Source organism: Aspergillus melleus, assembly GCF_016097325.1.
Source record: "Aspergillus melleus strain CBS 546.65 chromosome Unknown contig7, whole genome shotgun sequence".
NCBI lineage: Eukaryota > Fungi > Ascomycota > Eurotiomycetes > Eurotiales > Aspergillaceae > Aspergillus > Aspergillus melleus.
The window spans coordinates 1853344-1867745 of record NW_025763376.1 but is presented as its reverse complement, the minus strand read 5'-3'; the positions used below and the strand labels follow the sequence as shown (position 1 = coordinate 1867745).

The window sequence follows — 14402 nt, the reverse complement described above, 5'->3', positions numbered from 1 at the left end:
CCAAATTTTGACGCTTGCAATTTACTTGAGATCAATTCAGATCCCTCGAAGTCTCTGTCACAAATCCTGCTCGATATATTCCAGTTCGATCGTAATAATGGAGGCATCTCTTGCAGCAGGCTTACGCTGGAGCGTCAGAGAGGGCGCCACCGTGATTCTCTATCTCTGTCTTGCCTCTTTGCCTGCGTGGTATTTGGCAGCTTATCTCAACTCTCCTCTACGCCGCTTTCCCGGCCCATTCCTGGCAGGTAAGACATACGACAGTCTCGTTAGATCGACCGGAAGTCTCAGTTGATAGAGTCGATCTTGTGCTCACCTTGGCTCTTGCAGGATGGACGAACCTGTGGCGAATGTTCTATGTGCGCCAGGGGCAGTCTCAGCGCGTAATCCAGGAGCTACACAAGAAGTACGGTCCGGTGGTGCGTATCGCGCCGAATGTCTTGGATCTAGACATCCCCGACTTGATCAAGACAATCTACAACACAAAGGCCAATTACGTCAAGGTAAGGGCGTCCCATCCAGCAACCGGTTAGCCATCCTGTTAAACGGTTGTAACAGACTGAGTTTTACCATGGCAGCAGCGCCAAGAGTAACGGAAAAATCATCTACAATCTCTTCAGCGAGTGCGAACCCGAGGTCCATGCACGGCAGAAACGACCTATCTCCAAACATTATTCAATGACCGGGGTGCTGCCACTAGAGCCACATATCGATGAGATGATCCTGTACCTTTGCCAGCGACTGGAGGAGAGGTTTATCGATGCATCCGGCGCCACCAAAACCTGCGATCTTGGCGAATGGATTGCCTTCTGTGAGAACTGGCCCTTGTCGATCTCTGTCGCTTAGCTTTTGAAGGTCCCGAGCTAACGTCCCGCAGATACCTGGGATGTGGTCGGTAAAGCAACTTTCAGCCAGCCCATTGGATACCTGGGAAAAGGCTTTGACTTCGACGGCACTTTGAGCACCGCCGATACGGCGATGGACTACTTTTCCTTAGTTGGCCAACTGCCCATCCTGGATCATTTGCTGGACAAGAACCCTGTTTACCGTATTGGTCCGCCGTCCTTCGGCAACATTACCAACATATCGATTCAGCATCTAGTGGACCGGCTTCAGGGCAAGGACACGGATTTTCATGATCCTGCAAAGCCTGACTTTCTTGATAACTTCATTGAGGCTAAGGAGCGGTACCCTGACGTGGTGGATGACATGCAGATTATCTCCTATCTGATGATAAACATGATTGCAGGAGCTGACACAACAGCTGTCACCTTAAATGCAGCACTGTACCTTTCCCTGAAGAACCCGCGCGTCTGGAACCGCCTCAGGACCGAGGTTCCTGTCTACGACTCATCATCCAACCCACCGGTGGTACCGTATAAATCGACCAAGAAATACCCATACCTGGACGCTGTGATCCGGGAGGCAATGAGATTTCACCCCGGGGTCGCGATGCTTCTCGAAAGATACGTCCCGGTGGGCGGCTTAGCCCTTCCCGACGGACGTCATGTCCCCGCCGGCTCTATAGTCGGAATGAACCCCTATGTAATCGGTCGGAATAGGTCCGTCTGGGGCGACGATGCCGACGTCTTTCGTCCCGAGCGCTGGTTGCGCGACGACGCACACGAGACCGAAGAGGCTTTCCAGGAACGTCTCCGGCGGATGAATGCGGCCGACCTGACATTTGGGGGCGGGAGCCGAGTTTGTATTGGAAAGCATCTGGGTTTGTTGGAAGTGTATAAGGTCCTGGCTACGCTGGTGTCGCGTTACAATATCAAGTTAGCGTCCCCTGAGGAAGTCTGGAGCACCCACAATAGCTTCTTCTTTCGGCAGACTGGGATAAAGGTGAACTTGTCTCGTCGGACCTAGATAGGCTGTTAATATACGAACAGCATATATTCTCACACCAACATTCACCACCTAGGAAACATGTTGAACTCCATTTCCAACTTTTCACCTGAAGCCCTCCTTGCCAACATGTGGCTAATGATACCTCCGCGATCATGCGTGATATAAGGACATTATAGTATTCAAACAAACTTTCCTGCACATCATATATATATATATATAGCGGATTGATAGATATGCTGTAAGGCCGAAGCAGATTTCAATGCTTCCTATGGCAAGCACAGAGACGTATGCTACTTAAATCTCCACTGAGACGCCTTATCTCCCTTATCTGGAGAGTTCATCGTAAGAAGTAACTCACAAGGGCTCCCTTAAATTACTCTGATAGAAAAAGTTCCATTCCTCTTGTTGGTGCTTAAGGAGTAATATTATATTCCGAATTCACAGAGTCACAGGATCGACGTTGATTGATTAAATATGGGAATTCTCCCATCACTATAGCAATTTTTTAAATGCCAAACATACAGTAATAGGATGATTAGGGAATAAGACCGATATTAGAAATTAATTCTAGAGAACCAAGTTATATTCTTCTACAAAAATGAACTATCACGTATAATAACTTAGCCTGTGGCTGAGTCATTTGCGAAGGCCTCTATAGCTAAACATGTCACAAGGGTCCTACAAAATCGGTAGATTAATCAGATCTTTGTCAAGCCCATTTTCGCCACAACTTCTGTGCATTGAAACAGCTCAGTCTCGGGGTCATATTCTTGATATACTTTGCTAAGGGGGTCAACATGAAAAGGAGCAATAACCTCAAGTTGGCAAACCACTAGCCCCCTAACCTTGAATATCTTATCATTTTGGGGTACAAGAGAGGGGTGAATACGGTGCGCGACGCTCAGGTTGACGGTCTGATTTCTCTGAGAGACAATGCCTCGTTCAAACTCAGAGATATTAGTGGAATTGGAAATACGATCTCAGACGGCGAGGACTAGGATCCCCTAGTGGAAGGGAGCGTCTCATGGTATAGAACGGACGTGGAATGGTCTGATGAAGATTAGATTGGCTTCCTTTCTTTTTCCTTCCCAATCTGCTCCACCCCTTGTCAGGATCTCAGCAGAAATGAATCTAGCTTAAAAAGATTTCTTATAATTCGGAACTCCCAACTCGAGAATTAGGCAGTTTGTATGTAACTTGGACACCGAGTCCTCAAGCGCCATGCCGTAATCGGGTGGACTCGCTCATTTGACGCCTCAGGCATCAGCAGCAGTTTGCTCACTCGCCAACCCGAACCTTTCGGGACTGGCCACAACAGCAACGATAGCACCCGTTCACACCACATTCATCGTCATAATCATTGAGATACATTACATAATATACAGTCATCTCAGAACAGTGCTCTTGAGCGAATTCTTCCTTTTCCTCTGATTTCTTTCTTAGCCGAGCATTCCCGATCGGTTCCGAAGACCGCACAGTGCTGAAGTTCTTTTGACCACACTGTCACCATGCGTTCAAGTTTGTCGTGCGCCTTTTGTCGGTGAGTCAATATCATAAGGCCTTGTAGTTACAGAACAATAGATGGACGTGAATTGATCCCTGGACGATACAGAAAATCGAAGATCAAATGCGTGAATTCTGGAAAAGCACCTTGTCGAAAATGTGCCAAATCAGGGCTAGAGGGGTGTTCTCTAACAAGACCATCCCCCTATAGACCAAAAGAGAGTAGACAACTGCCCCGAGTCGCCTCAATAGGGCAGAGGAATGGAAATCAGCGATCGACGCTCGAGGAGCAAGTGCAGCCAAGGCCACAGCCGGCACACAACCCGAGATCGCTTCCCGAATGTGATGACTCTAGCCAGCAATATGACAGGAGAAGAGTCGATGAACATATCTCAAGCCTGCCTAAGGATATGATTCTGAAATGTCTGAACATTTTCAACAATAAGTTTCCTGAACTTGGAATTTTACACATGCCCTCTGTGATTCGAGAGCTGGATTGCACACGCTCTGAACAGACCAAGGCTTTGCTAGGGGCTGTTCTTGTTGTGACGAAGCCTCATGGGATGATTTTCAATCCGGCATGGGTGGACGGCTTGTTAGACGCTGACACGTATGCAATCTATACCAGAGAGATACTTTCTGGTCTTGTTCTGGAACCCCCTAGCATACAAGTCGTGCAATCGCTTCTTATCATAACATTGCACGAGTGGGGATCTCGCAATTTCCACAAAGCTTGGGTATACTGTGGTAGGTTTCTGAATGCCCCTAGAACCTTCTTATGAACCCATGCTGACTTGACAAAGGTATCGCGATCCGCATCATGCAGGCTATCCATAGCCTCCGAGTGACCAGGTACCCGCTGGATACCGAAGCTGATACGAGAAACGACGTTATGTCAGTCGCAATCGAGAACAGAGTCTTCTGGGCCTGCTTTATCATGGACCGGATGGTTAGCTCGGGTACTTATAACCCGCCCATGCTTCCTATGTCGGAGATGGAGAAATTAGGGATCTTACGCCCACTGAGCACTGTGGAGTTTGCTTTCGGGACAGACTTAGCGTCTCATTCACTCGGTATCGAGGAAAGCCTGATGCGATCGGAACACCATCCTACGGGGCTTTTGGACATTACACAAAGTTTTGAGATCCTGGTCTCGGGATTCGACATCTGGGCTCAGGTAATGACATTTATATTAAACGACGGAAGACGGGCTCCGGGAATGTGCGCTCCCCAGAATTGTCCTTGGGTCCCTGGATCTCCGTGGTCACGTACTAGAAGCCAACTCGAAAGATGGAGAGCTAGCCAGCATGATCGGCTATACTACCCGAATAATGGTGTCGTTGCACATATGAGCTTGGGCTACGGGGAGTCGTTTACGTACTCAAATCTACTATATTATGTCAGGTATGTCAAGCCGGTAACGTCTTGCTCGTTGAATGGCTAATGCGGTCCTTTAGTACGCTAATGTTGCATCGCGAATACTTCCCATTCCTGCCTTTGAATGAGACTGGCCCTCGCGGTCCCGTCGATCACCCTACACTCGAAGCCGAGGCACCACCGGGCTGGTGGGAAGAGAGTGCGACGCAATTATTCGGAGCAGCAGAACACATCGCTTTATTGTTGCATGAAGCCTCGGAATGTGGTGTCAGCTTGTATACGCCGTTCATCGGGTTTTGCGCGTTTTCTGCGGCCTTTAATAACATCTATGTGCATCGCTTCCCGCAGATGAATCTCGGCCGTAGTCTGCGAGCAGAACAAGGGTTGGGTTACTGTCTTGCCTATCTTTCAGAGTTTCGGAAGGTTTGCAAGCTAGGGGACGGTTGGGTAAGTGAGCCTTTGCGTTTCGCCATATTTGTTTAGTTTCTCCCAGTTGCTGGAAGTCTGAGCAATTGCTGACATCTGTTTAGCTGGCAACAATTGAACATTCATCGCTCTTATACGAACGAGCTGCATCCGACCGCCATCGCTATCAAGGAAAAACGCGAGCTGACTTTGACATCCTGCATCAATCAATCCATGAATTTCGTGTAGTTGACAGATCCAATGACCATATCCAAGAGATCGAGGGTGCGGAAAGAGCCACTGGTCACGCAGGCCATGTTTCTCTATCCAACATCCCAGAGACGCGAGCTAACACAGTCGACCTTGACATGCCGCTCGGTCAGTTGCTGGTAGAAGCTAGTGCTTTTGCGCATGATCACGGTGCTTGGGGTCATTGGTGGCCTTCTCTTGAGGAGGTCGATCTGGCCTTAGGTTTGGATGGAACATAAGCTAAGGCAAGGGTGAACAATAGCCTTTCTGTATAAGGATTAAACTGGGGAAGCAGCATTCACAGCGATAATCACATTCAATCAATCAATACAGACTCTTGTTTCCGAACCAGTGGGATATCCGAACATTCCTTGAGATACGAGACGGATTCACGCGTATGTGTGATGGCAGGGCCGAAATCAACTACAACTAGGTGGGGTGAGAACTTATTTTTATCAGAAATAAATACTATTGGATTCATTGAGAGCAATTATGCAGAATCCAGCAGCAGATCATCGACTCTTTTCCGAAGTACCTCAAAACCGATGTTCGGCTCTCGGCTTTCGGCTTCGACCCGCCTGGCCAGCCAGTGACCTTTCAAGATGCTATCCCGTTTCTCCGGTTTATGGTCCACATCACAATGGCCAGTGCCCACACCAAGAGTGGTATATTTGCGAGGCGCCGTCACCGGGGATTGAAGTCAAAGTACATTCAATCAATTCCATTCTCCCCACCACTTATCCAAAAGAGGGTTCATAGTCATCACCTATCATGTCGCCTTCTCGAGACGACTACACTCTACCCCGGCAGAACGGCCCCGAGCCTGTCACGCAGAAGAAGCAAGAGCCTCACCTGCTGCATCGATCATTAATCGAAGAACCCTCGCTAGTGGAAAAAGCCCACGGGGTAGAACTATACCTCTCCAACGGCCAAACAGTCATCGACGCCTGCGCCGGGGCGGCAGTTGCAGCAATCGGTCACGGGCACGAAGAAGTCCACCAAGCAATCATCGACCAACTTGCAAAAGTCAGCTACGTGCACACCCAATCTTACACGACCGCTGCCGCAGAGGAGCTAGCGAACTTCATTCTCGAAGGGAGTCCCTATGGCCTCGAAAAGGCCTTCTTTGTCGGAAGTGGTAGCGAAGCCGTCGAGTCGGCATTGAAGCTTGCCCGTCAGTATTTCTATGAAAAGGGCGAATCACAACGGATTCATTTAGTGGCTAGAAAGCAAAGTTATCATGGGAATACATTGGCTGCGATGTCCATCTCTGGTAACCTGGCGAGAAAGGTGCCTTATCAGGATTTTGCGTATCAGCATGTTTCCCATGTTTCGCCGGCGTATGCCTACCGCTACAAGGGGGATACTGAAACAGAGGAACAATTCAAAACTCGATTATTGCAAGAGATAGAAGATGAGTTTCTGCGCATCGGTCCTGAAAAGGTCATTGCCTTTATCGCGGAGCCTGTAGTGGGTGCAACGTCTGGTTGCGTGGCCGCGCCACGGGGATACTTTGCGGGAGTCCGTGGGCTGTGCAATAAATACGGCATCCTTCTGATCCTCGACGAAATCATGTGCGGTGTAGGCCGCACAGGATCTTTCTTTGCCTTCGAGCAGGAACAAGACGTTATTCCCGATATTCTCACCGTCGCGAAAGGACTTGGAGGTGGTTACGCAGCGATATCTGGTGTCTTGATCCACAAGAAAGTCATCGATGTGCTTCGGCAAGGAAGTAACGCATATAACAACGGGCATACGTACCAAGCACATCCCACATCTTGCGCTGCGGCGTTAGCAGTGCAGAAGATCGTTCGCCGGGAAGGTCTTGTGTCGCGATGTGCGGACATGGGTCGCGTCCTGGAAGAGCTGCTCCGTAGCGAGCTTAAGGATTGCCGATCGGTTGGTGATATTCGTGGCCGGGGTCTATTCTGGGCTGTTGAGTTTGTTCGCGATAAAGAATCCAAGGAGACTTTCGATCTGGCTCTTAAATTCGGCCTGCGTGTTCAGCAGGCTGCGTTCGAGAAGGGCGTGGCTATCTATCCAGGTGCTGGTTCTGTTGATGGATTCCGAGGTGATCATGTATTGTTGGCGCCGCCATTTATCATAACGGAGGAGCAGTTGAAAACAGTCTGTCGGGTCCTGCGAGAGGCGATCGGGGCCGTGGAAAGTGAAGTTCTTGCATGATTCGAGAATCCTGTGGTGTTTTATCCCCACCCGCTGCGCCCGCATGTCAGACACAGGAAGCACATAACACAATTCAATAGACAGTTTGATAGGCGGCAGATCAAACATTATTTGTCGACGAAAGAAATTGCAGAAGCCCTATCGCGAAAAAAGAACACACACTACCGAGGTCGGTTGTAAGATATCTATATCCAAATATCAAATAGAACCTCCCCTTTCGGGATCTCCTCTCACGTCTTTGCTTACTCGCGTACAGAAAGAGGAGAGCTTCCCGCACCAGCAGGTCTTTTCCGGATTAAAGCTGACAAAATCGGGGCTGAGCGCCTAAAATGCAGGGAAGCTGCAGGGATCACGTCAACACGGGCCAACCCAAATATCTACACAAATGAGAAATGTCCTGTAGGCGCCAACACCCATGAACCGGTTTCAACCACCATTATGAACAGGGTCGGCGGTTAATATCCCGCCCCCTCCTGCAGCTCCTCGATAATCATTTTATCATAAGTATCTATTCATGTCAGCTGCATCCTGGCGTTTGCTTGTGTCACCTTGCCCCTCTATCTTCGTTGTCTCTTTCTGAAGCCAGACATTAGTTTCCAATTTTAGTCACTTAACTCGACATCTTCGTCAAGATGCTTATCTCAGGGAAAGTACAAGAAAGCGCCCTCGTGTGGTTCACTGCCCAAATCATAATCCTTCCCACAATTCTCGCAACGAAATGTTTCTGGCGCGATAGCAGCGTAGCTCTGGACGAGATGGAACCATGTTTCCCGTCTCGAGAAAACAGTGCTTGCTGCTCGACAAACAAAAAAAGCGACGAAGCCAATGATGTCTGCTTGTCGAATGGGTTGTGTCTTGCGCAGGTGCAGCCCTATACGGGCTTGATTCTACAGAATACATGTACCGATCAGACATGGAAGAGCTCGGATTGTCCGAAGATTTGCCCTGAGGGTAAGTCCATTCTGCGATTAAATTTCGAGAAAATAAGATGAGGTGTTTGCTGACAGTGGTATTGTAGACATGCGCACAACATTCGGAATCCACATCCTTCCGTGCACAAACATAAGCAATAAACATTGGTGTTGTAGTCCCAGCGGTTCCGATTGCTGCGGCAATGCCTTCGAAATGGATATGGGCACGTTGATGCTTCCGTCGGATGAAGCGCCTACCACGGTATCCGGAAAGGTGACGACATCGACTGCGACGGTGTTTTCCACTGTGACGAGCAAAGTCATGGCTTCCGGCGTGCAGAGCGAGGAGGACAACGAAAAAACCACTATCGTTGGGGCAGGTGTGGGCGCGGGGCTGGGCGCTTGTATCTTGGCGATGGCGGGCGCGCTTTGGTTCCAGCGGCGAATGTACGAGAAGAGATTACGGGAGTCGAAGATTGTGCAGGCACAGACTTATGAACAAAACTTCGCTCCTGTGAGGGTGATGCCGCCGACCGAGCTGCCTCCGAATTATCAGCAGACTGTGTTTGAGATGCCGGCGGGGAGTCCACGGGGACGGGGACTGTTTATATAGGGATATGTTAGGAGGCTATCGTTATGATTTGATGACATACTTCAGCAGCCGTCGCACAATTCTGTTTCAGCCAGCAGACAATCTACGCACATGTATCCGTGCTTACTTGAGTCGGAAATAGAATCGAGCGGCCGAGGCTTCCATGAATTGTCAACAATCTCTAATATCTGACATCCTGCGCCTTCGCTCACAACTCCTGTCTCGAAATCCGAATTAAGACAAGAGGATAAACTGTTCCGGCTCAGAATACAGGAGTCACCCCCTTGAAAGCGCCTATTTCCAAATATCACGCTGATTGGCTCGAGTCATGTCCACAAAATTGCGGCGCAGGTGTTATCTCCACCGAACCCCTGTCAAGAATGCAGCATTTCCTTGGCAGTTGGTCTGCTTCCCCTCAATTGAGAGACACCGTAGCATTTGGAGCGATTTGCCGTGTGGGTTTTCTTTCTTCTCGCTTCTTAGGCTGACGAGCGCTGGTGTTATACAATAATCATAGCCTTGCACCATTTAATTAAAGATCCAAGAATAGCACTATGGCTTAGTCTAATTTGAGAATCCTTACCGACCCAAACAAGGGATATATTTTGCCAAGAACACAACAAAATCAGACAAAGAAACATGAGAGATGGCCCGCATCAGACAAATTCAATATATGACAGCGGCACAAAATTTCCAAATACAAGAAAACCCACGCACAAACAACTCAATACTAATCAGCAGGAGACCCGTGGATACTTTTCCAAAATCGCGCTACCTCCTCCACATAACCCGTTTCCTCCACATTTGGTTCCCACCTTTTCTCGTGCCTCTCCGCCAAAGCTAGATATGGTAACATGCTCTCGTTCAAGTGCTGATATGGCGTCCTCGGGAAATTAACGAGCAGATCGCCAGGGTGAATTTGGAAATGTGGGGATGAGCCTGCTCTCCAACCTTCGTCATTTGAGGTGCGGGCGTAAGCATTGAACCATCGTGGTGGGCAGTAGACGACCGATCGAGAGAAATAATCGTTTTTTTGTACGGCGCTGTTTAGGGCTGACAGGTCAGATGACACAGTGTCATGTGTTGCTGGGTATGCGATCGCGGCGGAGAGTAATTTGATGGACCATGGATGAACGCGGAGAAAGAACACATGGTTTTTTATCCCGTTCCAGTCCTTGGTGAGAAGAAGGTGAACGTGTGAGAACTCTGATGGAGGGAGGAAAGTCTCGAGCTGCATGTTCGGATTCATGAGGATTGCGTTGCTGTCGAACCAGCTGTTGTTTCATGAAAGTCAGCGAAATGTGTACATGGAGTGCTCGGATTTAGGGTCCGCAGCTTACAACAGCCACTTCACCCGTTGATTCAGGGGTTTTTCCAGCTCCTGGACTATAGCGGACAGAAGCATGGCGTATTTGTTCCATCCACCACCAAGAACTGAATTACGTCGGACAGATAGCGGATAGCCTTGTCGGTGACTATGGTCTCTGTGTGTGTCTAGCGCTCGTTCGAGGAAAGGGCTATCATCATATAGCATTGTAATCTTCCCAACCGCTGACGGCCGATGATGAATAGTTGGGGCACTCAGGTTGGCTAGGCGGATTTTATCAGCATGTTTCTTCCACAGTCGGACAAGAGCACATACCAATGTATGTACCATGAGTGACGAGCAAGCTGTACAGGCATAGCAGCCCCAGCACTGCTTGTATGACGTGTATAAATCTTCTGGGTTTATTGTGTTGGGTCATAACAGCCGGCAGCTTTGGCATTTCGAACGTCGCGATGTCCATCTTTGTCGGACACATGCTGAATTAGAGATGATGATGATGCTCACACCTTGAGCGGCGTAGCGCTGAAATTTATTCCAGCGGCCTGCTCATACCTGAACGCTGCATATGACAAAGTACGATCAAGGCTGACCGATACACCCTGGTTCATCTGAAGCGCCGAACTCGTAGGCCCATAACTACAGGGACTTGCTGGGATGAAGGCATGCTTGGAGTGCCGGGGGGTACAGAGCGGCGGTAACTAAGTATATGTGGACCTATGTGGGCGGTAAAGATAGAACGGATAATCACTATATGTTATTGAAGTCAGGCATTACAGGTTAAATAAGAGATACCCTGTTTATGCGCTCAATGCCTGTCCACGAACCAGGATGTGTTTCAGCTATACATGTTAATTATGGACCAACTGAATGGCATTACACTTTGTGATATCCACCAACCTTCAAATAGTAACTATAATTTGAATTCTCCTGAAATGAGAAACGAGGAATATCAACCCATCATGGTAAACGATCGAACTGTCGGTAATGCATGCGGGAAACTTGATCATCTTTGGACGACCGCCTGCGCCGCAGTCACAATTGGCCGAGCATGCAAGCGGTTGTGCAGGACCTGCATGTGCAGCTCCACCGTTCCCCAGGGGTGGCCTCGCCATGATAGGCTTGCCGTGGGCTGTGTCGGCGGCACGGCGGCAGGACCTCCGCCCCTTTTGATTATCATGGCTTGGCTATTCCATGCCTGCCGCATAGGAATGGAAGAATGGACCTCAGTTCAAGGCAACCTTGATTGACTAAAATAAACAAGTGTCATACACCTTGAATCGTCTAGGTCTCAATCAGTAATAACCTCTTATGGAAGACAACGACATTTTCGAGACATTCGCATAAAACCTTGTCCATTTGGTGGTATTTTATATATCACGAAGGACAAAACAAAAGCCGGCTTCCTCAACCTGCAACTCCAAAATACAAAAAAAAAAAAAAAAAAAAAAAAAAAAAAACCCCAAGCTCAAACATAAGACGACCGAAAAAATTATTCAAGCATTCACAAAATAAATCATATCCTCAAAAAAGCCCTCTCATGTCGATACCCATCATCCTCATCGTCCACCAACCCCCTGACCGTCTCGCAACGCTTAAACCCGATGACCGGGCGCTTCACCTTCACCTTGGTCCCATCCGGCTGCGTTCGCGAGAACCAAATGTAGCAAAATTCAGGATCAATCACAAACCAAGTGATTTGGAGGGTGTAAAAAATGAAGCAAAGAGTCCGCGTTGGGGCCGCGTTGAACCCTAAGAAAAGCCAGGAGATGATCGCTGCCACGGTCGCGGTTGTGAGGATGAGCATCCGCATGAAGAAAGGGACTGGACAGGTATAGTTCACTTCGGACATTGTGGAGTGTACTGAAAAGCTTTTCAGTTGTTAATAAAGCAGAGGATAAGGATAGTGATTTAGTGTACCTTTGTGTTTGGGTTTGTTGATTTTTGGCTCGAGAAGGAGACGATCGGATTTGGTTCGGATTTTTAGTCGGGCCAACTAGGGAAGGGAATGATGTCATAGGGGCTCAGTGGTGTAGGTTTACTGCTCTTGGATGCAATCGTGACATTTCAGTGATTCAAAAGGTCAATACAGTATAGTTGACAAGAAGTGGAGAGGCGTCACCATCCAATTTCAAATTTGATATATAAAGCTTCATACATCTGCTGCGGAACCATAATACAAGAAAGCATCTTGGCACATTGGTAGCACTGGATCTTATTAGAACAAGATCCATTGGATACGACATCTAAAATACGATTCCCTAGGTCCAAGTCGCTCAGAAAAGGATTTGACTGTGATTACAGTTATTATACCATTGAAATGATGGATCCATCCCGAATCTGGTATCACTCAATTGCTACTAGAGCGCGAAAATTTGGCCCCCATCCTATGAATGGAACGATTTCGCCAATTTGACTTGTTTGAATTAGGTTTAAGTTCATTCCTGTATTATCTCAAAACGTGTGGTGACTAAATAAACTAACACCAGGCAGCAATTAAATGAGCCGTCCTTGTGGTTCCGCCTGAATCATGCTAGAAGCTCAAAATATTTCGCAAATTCCGCATCCTGACGTAACAACTCATGTTGCTGCGACTCCAACTGAACGAAGATCTCATACTCTCTCGTATCTCCCTTGCTGAAGTTAGGCAGAACCAAAGCGCAACCCCCCGTGATGGGCCGAGCGGTGCGAAAAGCAGCTGGCAATGACCCAGTTCCAATGTCGTATTTTTCAGCAGTCCCAGAATACCAACTGTTGATCATAACATCCATATCGTGAAAGTCAATGTGATAGCCCAATCCTTCGTTCGGACCGAGGGATGCCACCAATGATGCCAAACTTCCGGCCCAGTCGATATTCACCTGCTGAATACATTTGCGGATTGAGGAGGCGGCGAACGCGAGGCCATTCTCCGAAATCAAAGCCTGGCTATCTGTCGGACCCACCCGAGCCGGAAAGACAGAGTTTCCGAAGTACAATTCCGATGTTTTCTTTTCAGGGTCTCGAGAGCGGAGGCCAACGGGGTGAAGGCAGGTTGATGGTGTTGTACTTTTCTCAGGTTGCAGCTGAAGCCGGGCGCGAGTGATTGACGTCCAAAGAAGAGCGGATAGACAGTCATAGGATGAAACATACTCCAATCCATCCATGGGGGTGCATCTCTGTTTTAATTGCTGAAGTAACGCGTCCGTGGTTCTGTAGATGCTCGTTTGAAAGGGCGGTGGTGGCTGGGGAATGAATGGGACCTTCGCCTTCTCCTTCACGTAGTACATGCCTAGTTCTTCGGGCAAGTTATCCTTCTTGATCGAAAATTGAGCATTGTACGGGCCTCTATTGAGATCTGGAGTATATGTGGGCATCTCCCGTCCCTCTTGGTGTGCCTTGCTACCTTGGCAAATCAATGACAACAACGTATCCATGGATGTCCAGTCGCCAGCGACGTGGTTTAACGAATATCCCAAGATCAGACCGCCCTCGATGATATTCAATTGAATCGCACACACCGGCTTTGCTCCAACTAATGGCAAATTAGGCAGCAGTTGGTCGGGGTCAAAGTCTGAAGGGCTGAATGCGCCACTAGCGAGCGTTGAGAACGATTTATGTTCCGCGGTGGAGAAGCGACGGACGAGGAATAGTTCTGTTCTCTCTCCAGGATATGTCATGATACATGGTTTGCCCGTGGTGTCATGCTCGATATCTCCAGCCACGAATGGAGCCTGACGAGTTGCGTTCTTCAGGCCTTCTCTGAATGACGCGATGACTTTGTCCAGATCGGTGGTTGGCAGTGTCTCATAGAAGATGAAGGCTTTAGTCATCATAGGCGTTGCCACTCTTTCGATGTCCGACAGTTCATCTTTCCGCGTGTGCTCTATAGCAGGGTCCATTGTGCTTTGAGCGATGTGGTAGAATAGAGTGAGTTTGAAGTATGTTGAATGAGATGTGGAATGAGGCGCTGCGTTGGGGATTAAATAGTTGAAGAAAGATGCTGCCTAATCTTACAGGCACCCCA

General features: G+C 48.5%; 6 protein-coding genes across 6 annotated transcripts; 4 read left to right on the top strand and 2 right to left on the bottom strand.

Annotated features, from left to right (window-relative positions):
- Positions 1–97: 97 nt before the first annotated feature.
- On the top strand, positions 98–1869 carry LDX57_011570 (cytochrome P450; the record flags this gene model as incomplete). Its single annotated transcript, XM_046093314.1, has 4 exons — positions 98–248; positions 331–503; positions 559–811; positions 878–1869. 4 exons carry the CDS (start codon positions 98–100, stop codon positions 1867–1869), a joined length of 1569 nt encoding a protein of 522 aa, XP_045949292.1.
- A 1955-nt stretch (positions 1870–3824) lies between these two features.
- LDX57_011569 (fungal specific transcription factor domain-containing protein) lies at positions 3825–5624 on the top strand (the record flags this gene model as incomplete). Its single annotated transcript, XM_046093313.1, has 4 exons — positions 3825–4101; positions 4158–4758; positions 4812–5178; positions 5262–5624. The coding sequence occupies 4 exons, from the start codon at positions 3825–3827 to the stop codon at positions 5622–5624; spliced, it is 1608 nt and encodes a 535-aa protein (XP_045949291.1).
- Positions 5625–6156: 532 nt separating this feature from the next.
- LDX57_011568 (uncharacterized protein) lies at positions 6157–7569 on the top strand (the record flags this gene model as incomplete). Its single annotated transcript, XM_046093312.1, has 1 exon — positions 6157–7569. The coding sequence occupies one exon, from the start codon at positions 6157–6159 to the stop codon at positions 7567–7569; it is 1413 nt and encodes a 470-aa protein (XP_045949290.1).
- Positions 7570–8061: 492 nt separating this feature from the next.
- On the top strand, positions 8062–9207 carry LDX57_011567 (uncharacterized protein). The gene is made up of 2 exons (XM_046093311.1): positions 8062–8520; positions 8588–9207. The coding sequence occupies exons 1-2, from the start codon at positions 8202–8204 to the stop codon at positions 9091–9093; spliced, it is 825 nt and encodes a 274-aa protein (XP_045949289.1). The 5' UTR covers positions 8062–8201; the 3' UTR covers positions 9094–9207.
- Positions 9208–11912: 2705 nt separating this feature from the next.
- LDX57_011566 (uncharacterized protein) lies at positions 11913–12248 on the bottom strand (the record flags this gene model as incomplete). Its single annotated transcript, XM_046093310.1, has 1 exon — positions 11913–12248. The coding sequence occupies one exon, from the start codon at positions 12246–12248 to the stop codon at positions 11913–11915; it is 336 nt and encodes a 111-aa protein (XP_045949288.1).
- A 571-nt stretch (positions 12249–12819) lies between these two features.
- Positions 12820–14346, bottom strand: LDX57_011565 (uncharacterized protein). Its single transcript, XM_046093309.1, has one exon. It carries the CDS (start codon positions 14275–14277, stop codon positions 12925–12927), a length of 1353 nt encoding a protein of 450 aa, XP_045949287.1. The 5' UTR covers positions 14278–14346; the 3' UTR covers positions 12820–12924.
- Positions 14347–14402: the final 56 nt, after the last annotated feature.